Source organism: Osmerus eperlanus, chromosome 2 (assembly GCF_963692335.1).
Source record: "Osmerus eperlanus chromosome 2, fOsmEpe2.1, whole genome shotgun sequence".
Classification (NCBI taxonomy): Eukaryota; Metazoa; Chordata; class Actinopteri; order Osmeriformes; family Osmeridae; genus Osmerus; species Osmerus eperlanus.
Genome location: NC_085019.1, coordinates 7,226,717 through 7,252,118, shown reverse-complemented (window position 1 = coordinate 7,252,118; position 25,402 = coordinate 7,226,717). Strand labels below are relative to the sequence as shown.

The 25,402-nt window shown below is 48.4% G+C and overlaps 2 protein-coding genes across 7 annotated transcripts; both read left to right on the top strand.

The window, feature by feature from the left end:
* The first annotated feature begins 567 nt into the window (after positions 1–567).
* On the top strand, positions 568–19,649 carry brd4 (bromodomain containing 4). 4 transcript variants are annotated; one of them, XM_062449608.1, is made up of 21 exons: positions 568–676; positions 2,889–3,014; positions 6,208–6,318; positions 10,369–10,774; positions 10,919–11,056; positions 11,777–11,912; positions 12,055–12,398; positions 12,580–12,984; positions 13,306–13,434; positions 13,552–13,773; positions 14,022–14,257; positions 14,391–14,728; positions 14,859–14,960; positions 15,061–15,462; positions 15,621–16,427; positions 16,529–16,635; positions 16,792–16,939; positions 17,345–17,475; positions 17,607–17,812; positions 17,984–18,254; positions 18,402–19,649. In XM_062449608.1, the coding sequence occupies exons 3-21, from the start codon at positions 6,218–6,220 to the stop codon at positions 18,468–18,470; spliced, it is 4,698 nt and encodes a 1,565-aa protein (XP_062305592.1). In that variant the 5' UTR covers positions 568–676; positions 2,889–3,014; positions 6,208–6,217; the 3' UTR covers positions 18,471–19,649. The 4 variants fall into 4 exon arrangements, with proteins under 4 accessions (XP_062305592.1, XP_062305613.1, XP_062305607.1 ...); XM_062449629.1 differs by lacking the exon at positions 6,208–6,318; XM_062449623.1 differs by lacking the exons at positions 568–676; positions 2,889–3,014 and having other exon boundaries at positions 5,646–6,318; positions 14,043–14,257.
* Positions 19,650–21,795: 2,146 nt separating this feature from the next.
* lpar2a (lysophosphatidic acid receptor 2a) lies at positions 21,796–25,278 on the top strand. Of its 3 annotated transcripts, XM_062450010.1 has the most exons (4): positions 21,796–22,450; positions 23,108–23,854; positions 24,444–24,703; positions 24,885–25,278. In XM_062450010.1, exons 2-4 carry the CDS (start codon positions 23,110–23,112, stop codon positions 24,975–24,977), a joined length of 1,098 nt encoding a protein of 365 aa, XP_062305994.1. In that variant the 5' UTR covers positions 21,796–22,450; positions 23,108–23,109; the 3' UTR covers positions 24,978–25,278. The 3 variants fall into 3 exon arrangements, with proteins under 3 accessions (XP_062305994.1, XP_062306000.1, XP_062305988.1); XM_062450004.1 differs by lacking the exon at positions 21,796–22,450 and having other exon boundaries at positions 22,502–23,854; XM_062450016.1 differs by lacking the exons at positions 21,796–22,450; positions 24,885–25,278 and having other exon boundaries at positions 22,489–23,854; positions 23,982–24,587.
* The last annotated feature ends 124 nt before the right edge of the window (positions 25,279–25,402 follow it).

Below are 25,402 nucleotides of genomic sequence, written 5' to 3'. Positions count from 1 at the left end.
GACATTGCCAGGTTTGAAATAAAAATCAGGATAAGTTCTAGTCTGTATATAACCATTCTGATCCCGACAAAATAGTTGGGAACGAGCCAGACTCTAGTATTAACTACTACACTTGCAACTTGCAACTGCACGAAGGGAAAATAAGGCAATATATTTTTAAAGAAAATTAAGGTGACCTGATGAAAACATTGCCACCAGTACCATAATCCACCACACATCGTCGCCAATGCATCGTTTTGCAAACCTTTTCCATAAACTACTAGTAGGCTTTGACGGTCATTTCCAACATTCCTTTTGTTACCAGGTGAATATTATATATTATTTTTTACACTACAGTGTGAAGTGCAGGATACAACATATAACATTCCTGAGCAGAGTTTGACAAAAAAAACATAAGGTTTTGTTGAATATTATTTCGAAAGCAACTTTCAAAGAACAACTGTTATGAAACCAGCCAATTAAAAAATACATTAGTTATTTTCTTATGTATAAATGATGTTCCACTAACTGATGAGGATAATTTGATTAGATAAATATGGGGGGGAATGTTATGCTTTAGTAGCTAACGTTTCTCACGTCCCCTCTGCGCATAACGTCATCAACGACAAGAGGTGTTTGTTCTGGATCCTGCTTGGGAGAGAAAGATCCCGCGCGCCCTGACATCCAAATTAACAAGGTAAATACAACCCAAGTTGCGCACTGTTGAGTTTTAGAGTTGCAAATAATACGTGTTTTCAGTAAAGAAACTCCCAAGTCAGCTTAATGTTAGGTCTCTGTGCTTCGTTGTTACATGGTCGCCATGCATGCCATGTCTATATGCGGCGCCAACACATACTGACTGGCTAGCTGGCTAGCACAGTAGCACAGTCTCAGGAGCGAGTCTCTGACGGCGGCCTACTTAGCTGTCTCTGACTTGACTAGCTGGTTCTGTCTGTTTTAGGTGTGGGGCATTACGCCAGGCACCCTTTCCATGACAATTAAGTGTAATGTTGAATTTAAGTTAATTGGGGCAATCATATTGACAATGAGTTGCATTGCCTGGCTTGTCACACGCTAAAAGTAACTGGCTAGCTAGCTAGCAGCTTAGCGTATGTGAAAGGGTGACTGATGATAATGGCGCACACTCTCGTCGTCTCGAGACCTGTGTTTTGGGGTTAAATTATGTAGTGCTGCCTACATTCGTAAACAATATTAGCTTGATGTTGTGTAGGTAACGGACTGTTGATGGTCTTAATGTTACTAAACTGATCACTAGTTTGCACGCTAATTACAGTTTGTTGTGTTGGTTGGGTGATGCGACGGAGTAGCTACTTCCGATTCTGCTCTTTTTGCGGATTTGTTGGCGGATAAGTGGTATTCATAATTGTCGTTACGCATGCCGGAACCGTAATGCCTCTTCCAGTGGTGGTAGTGTTATGAATTTGTAGTAGCACCAAATAGCTTAGCTGTAAATGGTTAGGTTTTACAAGATAAATAAGTAGGAATTAACTGTATTTAAATTGATCATTGCAGTCTCGACGAAGGAAAATAGATTTCCGTCTTCTATAACAGATCATACGACGAGGTTACTACTTTGACATTTTGCGTAAGATTAACGTTAGTCTAACATTGAGGACCCTGCGCGCTTCGACTGTACTGTACTGGCTAACTAGTTTGCCCCTGCATTGGCCTACCTTCACAAGTCATTTAGCTATCCAAATGTTTGTCAGGATATAATATGTAATACAGCAATTGATTAGTCAAACTGTCAATTTAATTGTTGTAAAATGTTTGATAAGCAGCTAGCTTTACGTAGCCAGTGGAATGTGCTAGGAATTGGTCAGCCAGCTAGCTTTTGAGCTGTTCCAAGTCGCCATTTTGTGCTAGCAGAGGTAGCTAATATAGAGAGCAACTTTCACCACAAATATGAGAGGCTACAAGCAAACGACACAGGTTATTTCTTATGTAATGGTCTGACATGAATAAAGGAACATTCTACAGTGTAACTATCATGCAGATGAGACTTGCGATGTCAACTCAAGACAGTCTTTAGAGTCGCTGTATGTGGCAGTAGTAGGCTAGTAGTATTTCATATATATCCCCCATTCACTGAGGCACAAATCAACGCATTGTACAGCTGCTATTATGTCCATGTCTGATGATTTTATGTGTCATTACCACAGCCAATTTGTTATAAATACATATTTTAAAGTATGCTGTTAAAGATTAGACGTTTCGTGTCACCATGATAATTTCAATATCCTTCACCTTTCATCTAGCTCAGCTAATGTGAAACCTCTGTTCAGTGACGTATATAGGTAGTTTCTGGTACAAAGTGCATTAGATAGCAATTTTGAATACAAATGGGGGCGTGCAAACACAGCCTTGAAACTATGAGGGGGTGAGCTTTTGCAGGTTACTCTGACCTGAGAAACACTAGCAAAACCAGCTGACCAGTGGCTTGTATTTTGGGTACAATGTATGCTGCTGTAAAACATCACCCCCTATCTGGGAATTTAGGTGGTATTAAGCTTTTTAATTTCTCACTCTCTTGGTAATTTAGTGTTGTGTAACCTTTGTGGAAAAGGTCTGCACTGTCTTTTCTTGCTTTACAAATCAATAGTCAATGTTCCATGGCATCTTCATCCGTATCCCACTTGTGGATTATGTCTGAATGGAGAGGAATGACAACAGGGACAGTTGAATCAATTGTATTGCTTAAATCAATGTTATGAAATTAGACAAAAAGCAACATTTCCTAATTTTAGTTTACTTTTTCTACAAGCCTTGCATACCTACCTTACTGATTGTATCAATTGTGTCCACACCAGAACATGTGTACTACATACAGTACTTGTATCTGTGAAGATGTTTGTTTACCTCCACTCCCCCCACTGTCCTTCTCCTAGGTGTGTATAGGTAATCTGTTAGCTGGGATACTTCTCTGGAACAGGTGACACCAGCGAATAACTCCCTGGAGAAAGTTGGAGATGAAATGCACTCTCTTGTGAGTCGCCACACAGGGATACAAAAATGTAAGTCGTAAGCTCGCTCATTGTTACATCAATAATGTAGCCTTTACTGTACACGGATCACATGCTGACAGAATGATTTATGCAAATACTGCCAGTAAACCAGCACTGTAATCATACATAGCACATTTGGACAGAATGTTAATTAAAAGTCTCTTAAGATACTGTCAGTCAATGAGTTAATCTTTTCTTTTTGGTGGGTGTCACTGTTTAGAATTGTAAAAAGTAAGACTGTCAGTAAACTAAGTCATGCTGTTAGTATTTGTTTTGAATATTGAAAAATCAGATCTCTAATGTCGTACCATGTGTGATTTATTTTGTACAATAATTAATAATGTATGTGATTATGAAATGAGCGTATTGACTCATGACATGGAAGACATGTTTTATTCAAACACTGGGATCCTCTTAAGGACTGCATCCCTTCTCGTCTGCTTTCCCCCCTCTGCGCTAACTCACTGCCACCTATACACGTACTACACACAGGACTAACTCACTGCCACCTATACACGTACTACACACAGGACTAACTCACTGCCACCTATACACGTACTACACACAGGACTAACTCACTGCCACCTATACACGTACTACACACAGGATTAACTCACTGCCACCTATATACATACTACACACAGGACAAACTCACTGCCACCTATACACGTACTACACACAGGACGAACCAATCGCCCGCTCCCTCTCCTATGCCCTGGGTCCCTGTTGGTTGTGGCTGTTCAGATTTCCCAGATGATTAATAGACTCTGAAGGTGCTTCCTTGCCGAGTCTCATCATGTCGAACTCTGCTGCTTCTCCTTGTGACCCAACCCCCATCCCTGCCGTGCTGCAGGCAAACCCTCCCCTCTCCCTTTCCTCCACTGAGTGTTGCTCTCCTCTCCCCCCCGCCCTCAAACGGCAGGGCCGTCGCCTTAGCCTCACCCGCTTCACTGTAGATTGGAGCTTTGTCACTCTGGCAGCTGCTGTATTGTCTGTGGGAGCGGTGGATATGGCACGTGGGCAGACGAGGGGGCTGCCTGGGACGGCGTCTTGCTGCCGTAAAGAAGGGGTCCTCCTGGGTTTGTGTGTGTGAAATCAGAGAGCGTACATCTTTCACTGCCCTCCCAACAGGGGTTTAGAGATCAGGGGGGGAGGGGTAGGACATCTAAGAGATTGGAATATGGTCTTTGGATGGACCTTGACTTCATCCGCTGTGTGTGTGTGTTGGAAAGGATAGATATTCTCATCTCCAGGTTGTTGTACAGATTTGGGCTCTGCCCCCTCCCCAACCCCAAATTTCCCAACTTTGTTTATCATTTTTCTGTATGACAGTAAGTGGACAAGCAGGAGATTGAATGTGTGTGTGGGAAAGGTGGGTTGAGAGTTGTAGATGCTTAAGAATTTGAAATCTGTTTATGGAATTGTCAGCCCCCTGTTTTCCTTTTTAACTGGCTTCATCCTCGCAATTTAGACCTTTTTAATATGTCGAACTATGGTTGGCATTAACTGTGTAGAAGGTCTCTTGAACGGCACATCTACTGACCAAAGTATAATCGCATTAAGTTTTCACGAACTTGACTGACCTGCAGTTCACGAAATACAGAAATCCGACAACTTAAATAAATGCATTAGGCCCTGATTTATGGATCCAACCGTAAAGATCACAAATAGATTTTATTTTTAGCTCATGAAACCTTGGACCTACACCTTTTTTTTTTTTTTTTTTTTTATGTTGCGGTTATGTTTTTGATCAGCATCAATTCTGATTGGTTGTGAGCACGTCAGGTAAACGAGTTCCCCCGGACACCAATAGCGTCCTTATTCTCCCTCCTTGATACCCCTGCGTTAACTACAGTACCTCACTACATGAGCACTTGGGTGGTCTTTCTTTCTCTCTCGCTCTCTTTCTTCTTCTGTCCCCTTTCTACTCTCTCTTCCCCCACTTAACCACTGTTCCTTACTAACACTTTCTTTCACACGCTCTCCTTTTTTAAACAGCATCTCCCTGGTCGCATCTCCACCGCCGTGTCGTCTGAAAGATGTTACGCGCCCTGATTAGTGTTGTTTCAATGAGTCATGATGACTTGAATTGTTTTTGTTGACAGATGGCTGAGCATGGGGTGGGAGAGAAACGAGGAGAAAATACATGGGCTCTCCCACCGATGCGCGCACACAGATAGCAATACATTATCGGATATTATTTACCCTGGTGTGTCCCACTCATCCTCTGCTCCTCCAATCATTTTCTGGTAATGCCTTCCCTCTCTCCCTGTTGGTGTACAAAAAAACCCCCAGCTTGCAGCTTTTGTATTGGTGTTGTCTAGACATGTGTGAATGTGAGGGCAGCATGGGAGCGGAGAGCAGATAAGGGAGCACTTGATTTGGTGGGGGGAGGCGTGCACAAGATCGGTCTAAGGGGAGAGGAGCGAGTGGGGGAGGGGTAGGGCATGCAGGGTGAAACAGAGAGGGAGGAGGGGGTGCAAAAGGTGTATGGGAGAGGGAGGAAGGAATGGAAAGCAAGGGACCTCAAGCAATTGATGGGGGAGGGGGGGGAGAGGGAGGGAGGGAGGGGTGGAGTGAGCGTGGGAGAGGGAGGGGTGTGTGGGCTGAGACTCGGCTGAATGAGGAAGCAGCCAGAGCCATTTTCACTGTTGAGTAACTGCACGCTGCTACGTATGCCTGCTGGAGACGGAGCGAGTGAAAGAAAGTGCTTCGCGTGAATTTTTTACCCGAGCCGTGTCGTCTCCCTTCTCCTTCCTCTCCCGCTTGCTCGCTCGATCTCTCTCCTGCTGCTGCTGCTGCTGCTGCCTGTGAGTGGGGGGAGGCCAGCCTGGGGAGGACACACAATGGGCCGAAGAGCCTGTGGCAACTGGGCGGTTATGCTGCTGAGAGGGGGAGGGGGAAGAGAGAAGACCGGCACACACAGCTAACACAGCCTGCCGGCTGCAGGCCTCTACAGCCTCTCCTCTCTCAGGCTGAAACCACTCGGCTCTGAGGCTGCTTTCTGGGGCCTTTTCTGGAATAACTGACCTGGATCATGGACACATATTTGCTGGCCTAGATGGATTTTGGGGAATATATCTGATTTTGGAGCCTTGAGAACAGATCCCTCTTGGGATTTTGGACGAGAAAAAGAAAGGAAGGAGACCTAACTGCTCTCAGATCATATTCATTCTTTTTCTGTTTTGGTTTCTGTTAAAAGGAAGGCATAAATGGATTACAAGATGCATGCCAAATCGAATGATTTGCTGGATTTTCAAAAACTGGATGCCCTATTGGAAAAAATTGCACATTATTCAGTCTCTGTGAAAAGGTAAATTTTGTTAATACAGAAAGTGTATATATTCGTTTTTTCTTCTATTCACATTTGATCAAATACAACCTATACTAATCTTAATACTAAATCCATGTAAGGAAAATAAAAAGGCATTTCTTGAAACTAGCCAAGCAATATTTAACAGAAACTGGGTGAAGGCTCCAGTTAAATCACGAAGCGGGTTCAGAGACAAAAGCAAACATTAAGCAAGTATTTGCATTTCTAGTCAGAAGATCATGTTGAATTCTAAGTTTCAGATTTGAGTGGTTTAAGGACTGCATTGTTAACCAGTATTCTGCCAAAAGCCCAGAGTGACCAGCCTCCCGGTGAGAGAGGGGGGTGTGTGGAGGGGGAAGGGAGATTCAAGAAGCGGGAGGGGGGGGGGGGGGGGTATTTGTTGTGGCAGTGGGCTAGTTTTTGGAAACCTCTCCTAATTCCTGGCAGGGCTTAGTAAATTGGCTGAAGGTTGAGAGAGAGGTCTTTTATTGCTCATGGTTGCGTCTGTTCACAAGTTAAGAAACGGCCCCGTTCAGTGACTCACCGTTCTATGAGTCAAGAGCTTGTCACCTCACTCTAATCACTATAATGTACATTGAAAATAATAATGTTAATAATAGTCTTGCCACTTGCCAGCTTTTACTTTGAGGGGAGTTACACCATTTTGATTCAACCCATTTTGTGCCTCCCGAAGTTTTGCAATAACACGGAAACGTCACCGGAGCATCTGCTCCTCAGTAGAGTCCAGTACGGGAGGAGATTATGGAGTTATGGAATAGGTTTTCCACATGGCTGTGTGACCTCTTGACCCAGGGCAGACTCGATAACGCAGGTGTGACACCAGCATGTCGACTCGTGTCCACGTAGCCCGGGTCCAGCCCCCCACCCCACCCAAGACGGAATGTATTTTCACTTGAGGAGCCGGGACAGCCTGGGCTTTGGCGTAGTTTACAGCCCCTGTAGCCTGCTGATGTGTTCTTCATCCCCAGGGTGAGCGTGCGTCCACGTGGGCGCGACTGGGGGGAGTGAGCGTGGGCTGACCGGAAGTAGCCATGTGGTGCAGCTGTGGGACATGCCAGCTTCCACTGACACACATACTCAAGATGTCTCCGGTGGTTCGGGTTAAGGGGTCGCTGTCTCCGACAGCAGTATTTGCAGTGATTTAAAGGAGCGCTGCCCCCCCCCCCCTCAAACGTCCAACTGACCTGCATAAATGTCCGACAGTTGCCTAACCTCTGCTCGTTAACCACAACAAAGAGAAGCAGTGACCATAGAGTGCATATTTCGAATGGATTCATTTTCGTGGGAGTGTTATTGTCTATTGATAGTCTCAGAGGGCACTGCTCCCTTGTGAGAGAGGGGGGGACAGGGTGAAAGAGGAGAGGTAAGAGATGGATGAGCCTTGTTGGTGGAGTTGCATTAAACATTTATGCATTTTCTTTCAGGCGCACGACAAAAAAAAAAAACGACCTGTCCAATGTTTTTGACCAGGGGCTGAGTGTGATTCTTAGACCATCATTTTGTCTGAATCCTCCCACTGAACATAAATGATTAATTGTTTACTTTCAGGAGGGACACAGCCATTTTGTTACAGGACCCCCCCCCACACACACCCCGCCCCTTTTTCCCTTCATGTACGACAGTAATCCTGAGGCTGCCGGCACTACCAGATATTCTACCCATTCGTAACCAGAGCCACTTCCTCCCCTTCAAACATTCCACAGCAGTCTTGCTGCAATGATCTATGTTCAGGCCAAAAGTCAAGTGTTCTTCCAGAGAAGAGGGGTGTGTTGGACATGCCCTTACAGGACGTATGGATTCACCTCTGTTAGTATCCTTGTGGGTCCAGGGAACTGTAAATTGGGGGATTGCCTCTGAACAGCGCACATGGCCGTCCCTAATGGAAGAAGTTGTCATACCTGTTCCCTGGTGCCCATTGTTGGTTTTCTATACATTAAATCATGGCTGCAGACCCCTAGTGAGAGATCAGCCGAAACCCGTGACTTCACAGGGCTCATGTCTCAAGTCAATTTACATCCTGATTGGATTGTCTTTGAAGTGAACATGTCCATTGTCCCAGTGAAAATGGGTCTTGCCCAAGTTAAACTCATCCCCACTTTAAAAGTGTTAGGGCGACAGTTTCACAAAAGGTATCAGTGCAGAGGATGAGAGAGGGCATTCTTCGCCTGGTTAATCTTGTTTGCCTCGTCTTGTCAGGCTATTTGGGTCCAGGGGTTGATGTGTAAACAAATAAGTGACTAAACCCAACAGAGGCTAAAAAGTGAAACGAGGCTTGCCATGACAACATGCATGTTTTGATAGCAACTGTAACTGAGTCGCTGGCTGTTGTGGACCATCTGGCCCGGCTGTCTGTCTGTGTGTGTAGAAACACTGCAGCCCAGCTGGAGCAGGCTTCTCCTGCGTCTACGACCAGTCACTGTGGAGACCCGGGATTGTCCCCATCTGCTGGACCCACCCCTGGTGCCAGTTCTCCAGCCATCTGCACTGTTCCTGGCCTGCCAAAGGGAGCTACGTCTAAGGGCCTGTCTTAGACCAGGCTCCCCTGTGCTTTCTGGCCCTGTTGGGCAACCATTGACTTGTTTTTTACAGACCACACACGCGGTCTAGTATGTCAGTTGGGAAATAACTTGGAATAACGTTTGTCTGTTCCTTGTTTTTGTTGTGTTCGGTGGTGTCGGAAACCTGGCAGGTTAGGTACCAGACATATCGGAATGATTTTCCTCTGACGTCATCCCTTGTGTTGGTCAGCATGTCATATTCGGTCTGAGAACAGGGGAGTGATCATGTGTACTCGGAACTGCTTCCTGCTTCTCCCAGAGTGACTCATCAAGAATGCTGTTAGTCAGAGATCCGCAAGGCTATGTATGTCCTCAAGCCGTATCGGTGTGTGTTTAGCATTTTAAGGAATATTTTCTAGTGTTTTTTTCCAAAGCCCTCCTGATCAATAATATTTCAGTTTTGGAATGCACGCCTTGTTCCCTTTGCCTATTTTTAGCGGAGACGTTCTAGAGCAGCGTGTGGCCTTGGGCAGTGTACTATCTTAGCGGTCTTTGTGCTCTGCTGTGAACACAGTGTCCCAGTGTGGAGAGGAGGTTTTTTTTTTTATACTGCCTGATGATGGTCAACATTTGCTTAATAAAACTCCCAACCCAATTAAAAAAACCTCCATATCAGATTCAGTGTTGTGTCTAGGGGTGGAAACAAACCACAACACAGACGTTGCTAACCCCAAGACTTGTAACCGAACCAATACACCCATCTCCGTTACGGCCGAGCACGTTCGTGAATGTTTTTTTTTTTTTTCCCTTCTTCCTCTCTTCGGGGGGGGGGGGGGGGGGGGGGATGGAGCCTGCCTGAATTCCACAACGAGAAATCCACCTGGGGTGTTTGATCTCCGTGGATAGCATGTGCCTGAGCGAGCGGCATGGTTGTCATTTTGACCCCTACGAGACTTGTCCCAAACGGGGTGACCATCCGTTGGCCAATGATTGAGACTTCCTTGGCCGGGTGCTGCCTCGCACGCCATACCAGGACACGGCCTGCTCCTCTTTTAATGGGGGGGGGGGTCTTCTGCCACGGACCTGTCGTCAATTTCAACCAACCTCTGACACACACACACACACCAAAGCACTGAATAATACATGACGTGCCATGTTTGGATGTCAGGAAGCTGCACCTCATGCCTTGTTCCGCTGTAGCCGTGCGCGATACAGTTGGTTTCGTAACGGCGCTCACAGACTGGAGGAAGCCAGTGCGCTTAGCTAACAGGTGTGATTTTTAAAGAGGATGGTTATGAATACTTCAGCCATCGTTTTATTCAAGTCATGAAAGCAGCCCAGGAGAGTGTGGTGGGGGGGGGGGCATGGTGTCTAAAGTGGGTGTATGATTAATAACAGTGGTGATTATAGTCTAATTGCGACCTGAGTGTAACGGTGTTGAGCGTGACGATGATTAACGGCTGCTGATGCGATGTCAGGAAGTGGGCGAGAGACCCCTCACGTCTGTGCTCCTCTCTCCCTCTCCACACAGAGAGCCCAGCGAGGAGTGCAATGGGATCAGCGGTGCTCTCTCCGTGGAGTCCGCGCCGGGCTCGAGACTGAACTGGTGTCCCGCGACCGCCCCTGCCCCGGCCCCTGCTCCGAACCCCGCTCCGGCCCTGGCGCTAGCGCCCCACCACCTCGCCAGCATGGGAGACGGCCTGGACGCAGCGCAGATGTCGGGCCCCAGCAGCGGCAGCAGCCAGGGGCAGCCCTTCAGCCAGCAGCCCCCCAGCTCCCTCAACCCCCTGCCCCCTGCGCTCATCAACCCCAACAGGCCCAAGCGCCAGACCAATCAGCTGCAGTACCTGCTTAAGGTGGTGCTGAAGTCCTTGTGGAAGCACCAGTTCTCTTGGCCCTTCCAGGCGCCTGTGGATGCAGTCAAGCTCAACCTGCCTGTAAGTGGCTAGCTGGCCATTGTACTATGATGGGGGATGAACAACAGTGGTTGGGTTATAAAAAATATATTTATCTATTGTATTTGTGCTTACCTATGTTGTTGGTATGGGTGTTTGTCATCATAGCAATATTTCTGTTTTCAGGACTACTACAAGATTATCAAGTGTCCTATGGACATGGGAACAATCAAGAAGCGACTTGAGACCAGTTACTACTGGAATGCCCAAGAATGTATTCAAGACTTCAATACCATGTTTACCAACTGCTACATATACAACAAGGTATGCACTGCACTCCAAAGTCAAAGGTATGCACTGCACTCCATAGTCAAATGGCTATCAAGGTGTTTTTCTACTCGGATCTTTCCAGGATCTACAAGATGTGTAGAATTGGGGCACACCGGTGGTTGACCGTTCAAGAGCGTGTACCACTAAGGCAAAAAGATTGTGTTATTAGGAAAATATTCTGGCAGGTCTTTGAAGTGTAGATTATAATCAATGGAATACTGAAATTCAAGACTTATTTTAAGATATTTTTTTTCTTGTGGTTTGGTTTAACAGTTTTTGTATATTCCTGATATTCACCTACTTCACCATTTGTAATTTATTAAGCCTTTCTGGATTTTAGTCTTCTACTTCGGATATTGCGTTGTGGAGTTAAGTTTTGTACAGTATCAAACCAAGCATTTGGGGGTGAAGTAAATTCATAGTGAATGTAGTGTGTGTATGAACATTGCATCAACCTTTTTTTTGTTGAAAGGATTGATCTTCTATTAGAACTGACACCAGTTTATAATGCAATATGCCTTTGTGACTAGAGATGGGTGAAGGGATCTGAATGGTCTAACTTTTGACTTTGGACCGCATGATCTCACTGTTTACTTTGTATATATTGTAAAAAACAACCGGCCAAATGTGTGGTGATGGCCATCTTGTACACAAGTAATGACATAACCCGTGTACCCAGGTGCAGCCATGACCAGTGTTTGTCTCCCCCTGCAGCCTGGAGATGACATCGTCCTAATGGCCGAGGCTCTGGAGAAGATGTTTCTCCAGAAGATCACCGAGATGCCCCAGGAGGAGACTGAGATCACGGTCATGACGGGCAAGGGACGCGGCCGGGGCCGGCGAGAGGGAGGTGGGCCTCAACTCTGCTGTGCCTGACAGCTCTGCCATCCTTTAGGATCCACGACTTACAAACATTCCATGTAGTTTAAATATTTTACACACACACACACTCTATAAACGTGCTCATCTTTCTGTGTCTGTTTCCTGCCCAGGTTTGAACTTGAAACCAGGGCCCATGTCCGACTCTCCGTCCACGACTCCCCAAACCCGTGGCCTGGCCAGCCTTTCCCCAGGGCCACAGACCAGAGGACCAGGGCAGGGCCCGCCTTCTCTACCTCCCCAGCCCACCATGCAGGCCCTGCCCTCCCGCGTGCCCCCTACGCTACCACCTAGTCATGCACCGCAGCTGGGAGCCCCCTACTCCCTGGGCCCGTCTGACTGCACTCCCCAAGCCCCCATCATGACCTCCGTGCCTCCCCCCACCCAGACCACCCTGCCCCCCCTGTTGATCCAGAGCGCTGCCCCCATCATACAGAACCCCGTGCCCATGCCTAAAGTAAGTCTGACTGCGAGGGGGCCTGGGATGCTTTTGATAGTCACACACCGACCAGCGGGTGCATCTTTTGGCATCTGATCTAAACGGTCTTTCTCTCTCTGCCTCCCACCCGCGACCCCTGTGTTTCCTCTCTGCCCCTCTCTGTCGTACCTTTCCCCCCCCCCCCCTCACCACCTTCCAGCAGAGAAAGAGCCAGAAGAGGAAAGCAGACACGACGACCCCCACGGCAAACGACCAGCTGAGCGAGTCGTCTCCCGCCGAGTCCAAGTCTGGCAAGACGTTGCCACGGCGAGAGAGCGCCCGGCCCAACAAGCTGATAAAGAAGGAAGCGCCCGACTCCCAGCATCACATGGGCATGAGCCTGGGCCTTGGGCTGGGGTTGGGGATGGGCGCCGGGGCGGTGGGAGGCCACAGCCCCAAGCAGCAGGAGCAGCTGCGCTACTGTGCGGGCCTCGTGAGGGAGATGCTCTCCAAGAAGCACACTGCGTACGCCTGGCCCTTCTATAAGCCAGTGGACGTTCACGCGCTGGGACTACACGACTACCACGACATCATCAAACACCCCATGGACCTAAGCACTATCAAGGTGCGTCAGTGGCGCTGTCGGTTGAAGGGTTGTCATTTTATTTTGTGTAGGGAGTCGGGTGGCTGAGTGGTTAGGAAATCGGGCTAGTAATCTGAAGGTTGCCAGTTCGATTCCCGGCCGTGCAAAATGACGTTGTGTCCCTGGGCAAGGCACTTCACCCTACTTGCCTCGGGGAGAATGTCCCTGTACTTTCTGTAAGTCGCTCTGGATAAGAGCGTCTGCTAAACGACTAAATGTAAAAGTGTATGTTTTGACATGCAGTTCGTGAGGTGAAGGTGGGGTACTGTTGCTGGTTGGTAATAGTACTGCTGTGTCTTGTAGGCCAAGCTGGAAAACAGGCAATATCGGGAGGCCCAGGAGTTTGCTTCCGATGTACGGTTAATGTTCTCCAACTGTTACAAGTATAATCCACCAGACCACGAGGTGGTAGCCATGGCACGCAAGTTACAGGTAAAACGCCGAGCAGACACATGGCCATAAGCAGCCTACCTATTTATGTCTACTGAAATGACACTCAGTGGTTGCCGTTGTCCTAACCCCAGGCTGTTTTCCTCTCGCGTGTGCCAGGATGTGTTTGAGATGCGCTTCGCCAAGATGCCGGACGAGCCTCAAGAAATGTTGGCCTCCGCTCCAATACCGGTCCTTCACCCCGCCCCCATCAAGCCCCAGCCACCGATGGGCCCCGCCTCCTCGTCCGACAGCTCCAGTGACTCGTCGTCCGAGTCGGATTCCTTCACGGACGACTCGGAGGAGGAGAGGGCCCAGAGGCTGGCGGAGCTCCAGGAGCAGGTGAGGAGGAGGAGGAATGAGGAGGAATGAGGAGGAATGAGGAGGAATGACTAGGAGGAATGAGGAGGAGGAATGAGGAGAGCTAGCGCATGTTTCCGCTGTCCCATTTGAGTGGTTCTCTGCCACCCCTGCCCCTGTGACCACTGGTTTGTGCTCTCTCTTTCTCTCACTTTCTCTCTGGCTCTCTCTCTGGCTCTCTCTCTCTCTCTCTCTCTGGCGCTCTCTCTCTGGCCCTCTCCCTCTTGCAGCTGAAGGCTGTCCACGAGCAGCTCGCCGCGCTCTCCCAGCCACAAGCCAGCAAACCAAAGAGGAAGGAGAAGGAGAAAAAGGAGAAGAAGAAAGACAAGCACAAAAAGAAAGGAGGCATGCCGACTCTGGTGGACGAGATCCAGGAGCCTCTGCCGGCGCTGCAGCTCCCTAAGAAGACCAAGAACCACAACAACAACAACAAGGATCTCCTGCCCAAGAGGCCCAAGAGGCCCAGGTAGGTCACTCAACCCCCCCCCCCACCACCACCACACTGTAGGGCTACGCACTTGGCACAAGACACATTTTCACCTCAAAAGTTAACCGCGTAAAAAACCTCTGTCCTGTTTTGCACCCCCCCCCCCCCCCAGCAGTAAGAAGGAAGGGGTGAAGAACAACCGGTTGCTAGCCCCCCAGGCGGGGGGGCCCCCTACCCTGCAGCCCGTGCCTGGCCTGGAGCCCGAGGAGGACCTGGGGGAGTGCAAGCCCATGTCCTACGAGGAGAAGCGTCAGCTCAGCCTGGACATCAACAAGCTCCCCGGGGACAAGCTGGGCCGCGTGGTGCACATCATCCAGTCCCGGGAGCCCTCGCTGAAGAACTCGAACCCGGACGAGATCGAGATCGACTTTGAGACGCTCAAGCCCTCCACGCTCCGGGAGCTGGAGCGATACGTGTCGTCCTGCCTCCGCAAGAAGAAGAAGGCTCCCGGTGAGTCGCGGTTCCGTCGGAGCATTCTCAAGTCCTTGCTGGTTTGCGTGGCTTGTCACTGTGTATTAGAGACCTAGGGGGTCAGTCACCTTGTGCCTGGGGGGTTTTGACGGTGTTGTGTGTTCGGCAGTGGTCGAGAAAACCATGGAGGCCCTGACTGCCGCTAAAAAGCCGGGCTCGTCTTCGGACAGCAGCGACTCCAGCTCCTCCGACAGCGACGACTCTGAGATAGGTGAGACCACTCCTCCATACTCCAGGATACTTTTGTGGGGGGGGTGAAGGTCTTGGAAGAAGACTTCAATGTGTTTTGTTCCCCCCCCCCCCAATCCCAGGCATGGTGCCCAAACTGAAGAAGAAAGCCCAGGCCACCAAGGAAGGGAAGAAGCCCCATGTGAACACCATGGGTGGGGGTCCTTTGGGCTCCCACCCCCAGGTCCCCATGCTCCAGCCCAGCCTCCAGATCAAGCAGCAGCAGCAGCCGCCGCCGCAGCAGCACCCTCCCGCTCCGGCCGCCTTCATGCCCCCGCAGGTGACCGCTCTGGAGTCCTCCCAGATCCTGGAGAACAGCTTCGACTCCCTGCCTCACTTCGGCCAGCCGCTCATGCACCTGCCCCACCACGCCGGCAACTCCTCGTCGCCGGCCCCGCCTCACCTCAACGCCCATTCCGCCGGAGGCCCCGTCTCCCCGGAAACCCACCCCTTCCTCAACCAGCACCCCATCCTCACCTCCCCAGGTAGGCCTTTTCTCTCGAGGAATTACAATTTTTTTTTTGTTCCCCATTGGGATGCCTGAGATGAAGCAGGTCTGTTTTGCGTTAGTCAAAATCATGTCATGGAATTGAATTGCCGGTGTGATTCCTAATTGTGTTTTTCTCCCCCTTCCCTGCTGTAGCCTTACACAACGCGCTACCCCAGCAGCCCTCTCGCCCCAGCAACAGAGCAGCACCTCTACCCCCCAAACCTCCCCAGCAAACAGGACCCCCGCAGGCCCAGCCAAGCGTGCAGCAGCAACAACAGCAACAACAACAACAACAGCAGCAGCAGCAACATCATCAACACCCCCAGCTCCAGGCCCAGCAGCCCCCCCCGCCCCAGCACCACCTCCCCGCCAACATCCTCCACCCCTCCCAGCCCCTGCGCCAACGCCCTCTGTCCCCTCCCACGCTGACCCCCCAGAGCCTGCTGTCGTCCCAGCCCCCGCAGATGCTGCTGGAGGACGACGAGGAGCCCGTGCCCTCCCTCCCCCTCAGCCAGGTCCAGCTGTACCTCCAGCAGCTCCAGCAGGGCCGCCAGGCCCAGCAGCCGGCCCAGCTCATGCAGTCTCTCCAGGCCCGCCAGCAGCAGCAGCAGCAGCAGGCAGGCCAGGCCCCGCTCCTGCAGACTGTCCAGGTCCAGTCCCAGCTCTCCTCCCAGGCCTCCCTGCCTCCGCCGCCGCTGTCAGTCCAGACGCAGGCTCAGAGCGCCCCCTCCCACCAGCCCCAGCAGCCCCCACAGATGCCCCCTCATCAGTCCCGCCACATGCTGCACACGCAGCAGCAGCAGATGGGCTACGCCCAGGGCCCGGTCCAGACCGCTCAGCCACAGCCCGCTCAACACAAGGTGTCCATGCCCCCCACGAAAGCACAGCCCGTCGCCCAGCAGCAGCAGCAACAGCAGCATCCCTCCCCTCGCCAGCTCAAGCCTGACCCCTATAACACGGGTGAGTTCCAGAGGGGACGGTCTGCTATGAAAGCCCCGTGTTGCGCTTGTGATCTGTGGTTAGACCCGTGTCCTAACAGCCTCCTCCCTGTGCTCCGACAGGCCACCTGAGAGAGAACCCCTCCCCTCTCATGATGCATTCCCCCCAGCTGCCCCAGTATCCTCCTGTAGCTCACCCGTCTCCTCCTCACAACCTGCAGCCCAAGAAGGTGAGCGGGGCCTCGCCGTGAAGGCCAAAATAAGGCCTGGGGGGTGGGGGGTGTGGTTGAAGAAAGTGTGTAAGTGCTGCTGTGTGTGTGTGTGTGTGTGTGTGTGTGTGGCTGAGGAGCAGTGTGTGTGTAACGGCCGCCGTGTGTTTTGAACAGCGAGCGCCTCCGGCCCACAGCGGGTTGAAGGAGGATAAGCTGCCCCCGTCGCCAGTGATGCGGGGAGAGCCCTTCAACCCTGCTATGAGACCAGACCCTCACAAGCACCCGGACAACAAACCCACACTACCAGGTCACAGCCAGCAAAGTGAGTAAACACACACACACACATAATCGTGCCCCACCCCCCCAACGGCACCCCCCGCCCCCCCCCCTGGAAGGTCAAGTAAAAAACTAAAATCTTAATTTTTTATATAGCGCCCGATCACAAAATAAGTCATTTAAGTTTACCTTTCCTATAAAACTGGTCTATAGCTTGCTCTTTTATTAAACAAACTAAATGGCCTTATGTTATTTATCTTATGTACACGACGGCATGTCATTTCTGTCTCTACATGGTCGTCGCCCCCGCGCTGCTACCCCCCCCCCCCCCCCTTCAAAGCTGTAAACCTAGGGAAACACTGCGCTATTACCTGCATGTACACACTGGTACGTTGAAGTGTGTGTGTGTTTATAGGCCAGGTTCTGAGACTGTGTGTGTGTGTGTGTGTAGATGTGAAGTCCATGGACAGCTCCAGGCCTGTGATCCGCTCCTCCGAGCACAGTGGGCCGCCCCCCTCCCTGCAGGACAAGGACAAGTTCAAGCAAGAGCCCAAGGCTCCCGCCGCCCCCAAAAAGGTACAGGTAAGTTGTCCCCCCCACGTCCCCCTGGGACCATTTGAAGTCCACGACGCAACATCGGCACCGTTAGACGACGGGAAGTCGAACCGAGAGGTCCGCTTCACCCCCCCCCCCCCCCCATCTGTCCTGTCCAGGATGTGAAGCTGAAGAACATGGGCTCCTGGGCCAGCCTGGCGCAGAAGTCCACCTCGGCCCCCTCGTCGGCGGTCAAGTCGTCGAGCGACAGCTTCGAGCAGTTCCGCCGGGCCGCCCGGGAGAAGGAGGAGAGGGAGAAGGCCCTGAAGGCCCAGGCCGAGCAGGCGGAGAAGGAGCGACTCCGCCGAGAGCAGGAGAAGCTACGGTGAGCCCCGCCGGCATCCCAGAAGGGAGGCTCAGAGAGAGAAAGAGCGAGAGAGAGCGAGAGAGCGAGAGAGAGAGAGAGGGAGAGAGAGAGAGAGGGATGAGGGTCTTCATATCCTGAGGTGTGTCATATGACATGTTTTGCTTGTGTGTGTGTGTGTGTGTCCCTCAGGGGGCGTGATGAGGAGGAGGTTCTGGAGCCTCCCAGGAGGGTGCACGAGGAGCCTCGCCGACGGCTGGAGCAGCAGCAGCACGTCCAGGCCCCTCAGCAGCAGCAGCAGCCGCAGCAGCCGCAGGCGCCGCCCCAGATCCAGCCCCAGCCCGCGGCTGTCCAACAGCCCCCCCAGGCCCCCACGCCGCCTCAGCCCTCAGCCCAGAGCGCCCTGGACCAGCAGAGGGAGCTAGCGCGTCGCAGGGAGCAGGAAAGGAGGAGGAGGGAAGCGGTAAGGGTTTTCTGGAAACTCTGGGGGAAATGGGAGTTTTAGCGGTGGGAGGACACCAGACTTGTAATTCTGTGGTCTGTCGTTAGGCCTTTTTTGGGTGGAGTTATTATGCCGTCTGAATCATTTGGATCTCTCCTCTATCCACAGATGGCAGCAACCATTGACATGAATTTCCAAAGTGACTTAATGGCTATCTTTGAGGAGAACCTGTTCTAAGGAGGGAGAGGAAGAGGAACCAACGGCAAAAAGGACACAAACTTGAGCCGTGGCGGACCTTTTAACGATAGAGGGGATTGAGAAGCTATAGGATATGACGGTTCCTTCAGAGACTCGACGCGAGCAGCTGAACCAGCCTGGACTGTAGAGGGCTGGAGGACAGGGGGGGCTGCCGCTCTGAGACGGCCTCGGTGGGACGGGCGGACATGGCTAACAGGGGGACGCTTACATTGTGTCAGGGGTCATTTCCAGGGGATCTGACCCTGTTTGCCTGCGACCGAGAGGGGAAAAGGACTCCTGGCGTCCGGCTTGTGTCACACGTGGACACGAAAGGAGAAACTTATCATGTAAATGAAAGGCATCGATACACAATAATGTAATGCTCTGATAATGTGCTGATGGTCTGCGCTGAACTGTTCAGAAACTGCCAGATGTCCTTTTTTTTTGAGTTGGTTAAGAATACTAGTCTTTTATGTTGTATGTTTTGTTTGTTAGAGCAGAACACATGCAAGAAACTGGTGTGGTCAGGTGGGGGTAAACTTCCATATATATTGTGTATTTTTCTCAGCAGAGATTGTACAGCTTGCCTTACACCTTTTTCCTATACTCACACACACACACACACACACACACACACACACACACACACACACACACACGTGTGTTGTTGGCTATATCACTTTCCCTTGCCTGAACATATGAACAAATCAATAACAGTTAGTCAGGAGGAGGAGACTTTGTTTAGGCAGACTTTCATTATGTAGGATCTACTGTAAAATAAGTATTTTCTTATACTACAATTACTGTTCATTCATGTTTGAACCCCCTCATCGATACTCCCCCCACCGACGTCTATGCCAAACAACCATTACTTTATGCTGAATTCCTAGTCCTTAAATGCTTCTTTTAACATGTTTTTAATATATTACGCCCCCCCCCCCCCTCTTCAATTTCAGTCCTTCACAAAACGTGTATTAGAAAAGGATAAATATAATATATGCATTCATTATTCCAGCAAGTGTTTATCCCAAACGGAACCATTGACATTTTATTTTCTGCATCTGCTTATCTGAATGGGGGGGGGGGGGGGGGGTAGAATCTCATCAGTAGAGAGGGAACAGTCCAGCGGTTTCTGAGTTTTGCTTTAATATGATTTTTACAATAAATGTATTACATCTGTATTTGTTTTACTTCTGAACATGACATTGATGACGTTAATGTCCTTCACAGCTGGTACACATTTACACTACTGAACAAATTAGTTTGATGAGAAACTGAGTTGCTCCTTATCCTTTTCACTTGTATTGACCTGAAATTTTGCAGTGCTCAGATCTAACCATACGGTTTGGCTTTGTGCCAGTTCCTCTTTTTGAGAAATCTACTCTAAGGAAGGTGGTAGGAGAGTTTAACCACAGAGATTAGTGAACAACTTCATTTGGCTCTTAACAAAAGAGAAGCTTATTTCAATTTAATTTCAGATAATGCAGAGAGCTGAGACCTGATAAGCTCTCAACTAGTCTTTGCATGAGTCTTGTTCACATTTTTATTGCAAGTTGACAGAAGACACACTGTTGGCAATACATAATATAATAAATAATCACAAAAAAATTTAAGTAAAAAAAAAAAAAACGACAAAAACTTTGAAAAAACTAAAACAGCTCTGATTTATATCATTATTCTTGTTCAATTCTAGTGGATGTGAGTTCTAATTCTGTTATCTTGAGTGTGTAAGGGGGGCTAAGGCTCAACGTGAAATCTGGCCATGCCCACTTGAGCTCTCTTATGGTGTTTTCTCCAGTGCCTGTATTGTATTGCGATTCTAGTTGGCTTATATTACACTTGGGGTGGGTGGGAGGGAAATGGGTGGTGTAATATTTGAAGGGGGTGGGAGGGAGATTTTGGGAGAGCTTGTGTAGAAAGGCAAAAAGGAAAGTTGGCATTTTATATTTTACCCATTATCAATATTCAGGTTTAAATCTAGTTTTAGCTGGACTTCTATGATGAGTGTACACTTGACAACTACTTTTTCAGTTTGTTCAATCAGTAAGTTTTAGGTAGACATGTTTTCAGTGTTGCCACGTTAGCATTTGAGTGTCAGTCTAGACCTTTGTGTGAATAGTTGGATGAATGTGAGAGTGTTGATGTATGATTTTAGTTTGTGGCGCAGGGAGGCATGTGACACATTTTAGAACAGCATTCTATCGGGATGAAAATACACAAATTGCTTCAAGAGAAAATGTTTCTCTGCTTAAGTCACCTTTTTCTATTACAATGAAGTCCACCATATATGAATATATATAATTTTTATTGTTAGACTGGTTTTGAAAAGGTAAAGAAACTTTTCATTCCTTATAAGCCTTTAATATTTTTTTTTTCTCCATGATATTCGTTGGACGTTATGTGCCATAGATATGGATTCTACAGAGAATGTGCTGACTGGAGAGTTTGCTTTATTCAGGTATTTTGTGTTACATTCGTTATGTTTTGGGTTTGTGTTCAACATTTTCCTCGATTATCGTTTGGTATGTGAGTGGTCTATCGAGGTCTATGATTCAATCTGTTATGATCATGGAAGAAACTCATCTCTTTTATAGAAAATAAAAAATAAATGAAAAATGTTGGTATTGATTCATTTCATTTTGAGACAAATTTTGTTCCTAACCAAGCAATGTATTGATTTGTATCTCCAAGTGTGACAGGTGATGGTGCCGTGCTAAACCAATGATGGGGCATCTAGTCATGAACACACCGCTAGTGTTGTCATCACAGGATACAATCTGACGGGTACAGTTTGTAACACTGTCAATCAAGGATGCACATCAGAGGACTGGGAAGTAAAAAAAAAAAAAAAAAAAAGGCCTATATATGCTAAAAAATACTGAACATTCTGCAAACCCTAATAACACCATTCATAAAAATCTACAATTCAGGCCTAAATGAATACATTCAGGAATGTCCCTTTTGTTGTTTCTGACCCAACTATGTCGGTCCTGTTTACATTTACACTGTAAGCCTACTTAATTTGTGTGTACCACACTGCCATAATCACTCCTTGCTTGGTGCCACTTTAAAGCTGCTGTAGGTAGCACAAAAATACTATGAGAAACAGCGTCACGAATGCTTGTTTGAACTTCCGCCCTTTGCTCCAGCTCCAGTTTGAGTAACCAAGAAGAAAAGCCCGCCTTACCTACCGCGATTTGCTGGAACAGGATTGCTGGAACAAAATTGGCTGCAAAGCAGCAGTTGCAAAAGCTGTTTGTGTTGCTAAACAACTCTCACATGGTCTACACAAGTGTAGACTATTGTAGTCTACCTTTAATCATCTCACTCGGCTACTGGAGGGAAGGACAAAGCACACAGCCCTATGCCAGGAGATCGATGACCCTGAAAGCAATTCCAGTAGTCACTGAAGCAGTGAGACCGCCGGAGTTAGTCAACAATGTTGGACCTCCTCCTGGACAAAACTTAACCGTTCTAATTTGTCAGCCTACTCTTCACACACGGATATCCGACTGGCAAACTTACCGGAGCAGAGGACTTGAACATCATAACATTTCTGTATATCAAACTAATGAGATGAGATAATCTACATTTGAGTTTAGATTGTATTTGATTCATAATCTTGAGATATGGCATAAATTTAAGTCCTTGCGAACGCGATAACGTGTCATCATATGTTAGGAATGTTTGTTTAGCAATCGATGTCTAAAATTAGTTAGTTAGTCGACTAATTCATCTCATTATCAATTGACAATTAACCCTATTTACGGTAAATTGGCGTCTTACCTATTTACCGTAAATAGCCTCCTATAGACCTCCCACTGTGACAGCGAGTCAGGGAATGTTTTGGCCAACAGGGGGATTAGACAGGTGTGGCTGAGTGGGTCTTCTATTGTGGTGCACGCGGAGGAAATTTAGGATACATTTGATTATGTATTCGACATTTGAGGTGGACTTTGAGTGAAGTTGATTTCGAAGTGGTAAGTAGCCTACATTAATCATAGTCTCAATTGCTCCTTTTGTTAACGACGTTTGTTCGGTAATGCTTGCGGTTCTCAATGAAAGCCGCGCGGTGCATGTTGATTTATTGCACTAATGTGCTCGTGGTATACCTACATAATATCAAACCCTGCATTTGACGTTTTTGTTTTAAGTAGCCTACCCCTTTCGGGTTTGGAAATGGAATTTCGACTACTATGGAGACGATTTTGTTTAGTCTAGGCTACCAGAAAAGCAACATTGGCAACAGGCATTAGATCGGTTGTAAACAAGATTCTCGCACTCCCTCAAGTGTTCTGACTTGTCAGTGAATTTGCCAGGAGCGTTCAGGTGACCCAAACTGACCTGGCTGTCAACTCTAGAATGTATTGTTGCCTCGTTCGTAAAAAGAAAAGAAAAAGTTATGCCTCATAGACCAGAAACATGGCACAATTGATGGCATTTCCGGGGACAATGTTCAGTGTCATTGTAACCTTATAGCCTCCTAACAAAATGTGATTCATGGAATGAAATTGCAGGTTAATGATTATTAGATTTTCCCCTTAAGGTTTGTAGATCAGATACGACTTTCAGTTGTAAGGAAATGGCATTAATAAACACTCTTAACAAACACACATTTTTATTCTCTCTACCAAAAGCAATGGAAATCAATATTTGGAATAGTTGTGACTACAGCCAAAATGTTACCTTTTTCTATGAACTGGTTGGGAAAAAAATCAGTGAAGAATGGACAACTCGTGACTTTGTGGTGATAGGACTGGGCTTGCTGGTGTGTCTCATTGTCATACTCTCCAACATGATGGTGATGACAGCCATCTTCATCAACCAGCGCTTTCACTTCCCAATCTACTTCCTCCTGGGCAACATGGCAGCTGCAGACCTGTTTGCAGGGCTTGCCTATGTCAACCTCATTTTGAACACAGGGCCCTGGACGAGCAGGCTGACCAAGCCCCAGTGGTTTGTCCGTGGAGCCCTTATTGACATCAGTCTGACGGCCTCAGTGGCCAACCTGCTGGCCGTGGCTGTGGAGCGCCACCAGACCATCATCACCATGCAGCTGCACAGCCAGATGAGCAGGCGACGCGTGGTGCTGCTCATCATCTTCATCTGGGCCGTGTCGATCAGCATGGGCCTGGTGCCCTCCATGTTCTGGAACTGCGAGTGTGACCTGGCCGACTGCTCCACCATCGCCCCCCTCTACAGCCGGCGCTTCCTGGTCTTCTGGGCCCTGCTCAACCTGCTCACCTTCTTCATCATGGTGGCCGTGTACGCCCGCATCTTTCTCTACGTGAGGCGGCGAAGCCGGCGTGCCACCCAGCACACCTCCCAGCTGTGGCACAGCCAGACCATCATCAACCTGATGAAGACCATCTCCATGGTGCTGGGTGAGTAGAACGGCAGGAAGAGAGGTTGGACGGCAGCTGTCTCATCTGGTTCAAGTTCCTGTCACTTTTAACGACGTAAGCCAAGCAAAAGGGCAAGGATCGATTACTTAATTTTTTTTTTTTGCAGCAGACTACTGTGGGAGGTCATCTCGTCGCTGTTCGAGTCTGAGCAAGCCTGTTATCTCACACAGTCACTGTGTTGTAAAGTTCCTAGAACACTGTTACTCAATACTGCATACTTTTTGACTGTGTCACAGACTTGCCAACCAGTAACGATACAAACACCCCATTCTACACATGTATTTGTTGTTTTGCCAAAGATTGTTGCAAATGGTTGTGCTCATGAGACTCACCAAACTGGTACTCTCTCTACCATTTACGTATTTGTGAACAGGTTTTTCCTACTTTTCAACCCCTATGAACTTGCAAGCTTCAAGAAAGGATGCATTGTTTACAGGAACCGTCTTCCTAAATTCCGTTTTCATTCATATACTTACATACGAGCTTGATGGTTTCTGTAAAGGCGTGTCTGTAATCATAAATCCTTGTGTTCACCGAGGCGCTGACGACATTCTCGTTCTCTCCGCAGGAGCGTTTGTTATCTGTTGGACGCCAGGGTTGATGACCCTGTTACTGGATGGGCTAATGGGAAAAGACAGCCATGCCCAGACCTATGAAAAGTACTGTCTGGTCATAGCGGAGTGTAACTCTCTGGTCAACCCAATCATCTATTCTCTCCGGGACGAGGACATGAGGAGGACGTTCAAGAGTATACTGTGCTGGCTTTGCAGGAGGAGATGTGACCAGCAGGGGGAGCCCTCTCCTGCGTTTGAAACAGCACACCTTGAGGTACCATTTTATAAAATGGATCATGAACCGTTTTGTGAATTCCTTCGACTGTTCTTTCACTTGTCCCTTTAGACTAAAACTCAGGTTTTCACTCCTGCATAACTTTAAAAAGCACCTTTTATTCACTCAATATAAACAGATCAATACAAAAATGTACAGCGCTTTGTCTTTGTTCCTACAGGATAATAATGGTTGCGCCATGAAAGCAAAGGACAGTGCCAGCTATACTCTAACTGATGCAGACACAGACTATAGACAAGCCCATCTCTGTTGATGGATGGATGATGTCAAAGAATTAATATCCTAAAAGGACCTGTGGCTCATACCATTAACCACTGAATGTATTCATCTGGCACCATCTCTCATGGATGATTGTGCATGCCTGTAAAGTACTGTATTTGCATATTTATTTAAAAAAACACTGATGTTTTGAGGCATCATTAAGTGTAGACTGATGTAAATATGAATTAACTTTAATGTTGTATTGCCATACGTCATTTAGCCATATCCAGCAATCCAAGTTTGTTTGCTTGTGAAAATCTGACTGCCAGAGTATTACATTATGTAAAATAACATCCAATGGTGCAATTCTCTCCTTTTATTTGTTTAAATGTCACAAGAGCATAAATGTGGTGACTAAAAGCATGGAATTAAAACATGACACCCCCCCTCCAAAACAAGCCCCAGAAAATGAAAATC

Bases quoted from the DNA above. Each gene is read 5' to 3' on its own strand.
- brd4 (XM_062449608.1), top strand. From the start codon at position 6,218: ATGGATTACAAGATGCATGCCAAATCGAATGATTTGCTGGATTTTCAA. The intron at 13,435-13,551 runs GTAAAACGCCGA...CGCGTGTGCCAG, and splicing joins CCATGGCACGCAAGTTACAG to GATGTGTTTGAGATGCGCTT. The intron at 18,255-18,401 runs GTAAGGGTTTTC...CTCTATCCACAG, and splicing joins AAAGGAGGAGGAGGGAAGCG to ATGGCAGCAACCATTGACAT.
- lpar2a (XM_062450004.1), top strand. From the start codon at position 23,053: ATGGCATTAATAAACACTCTTAACAAACACACATTTTTATTCTCTCTA. The intron at 23,855-24,443 runs GTGAGTAGAACG...TTCTCTCCGCAG, and splicing joins GACCATCTCCATGGTGCTGG to GAGCGTTTGTTATCTGTTGG. The intron at 24,704-24,884 runs GTACCATTTTAT...TTGTTCCTACAG, and splicing joins TTGAAACAGCACACCTTGAG to GATAATAATGGTTGCGCCAT.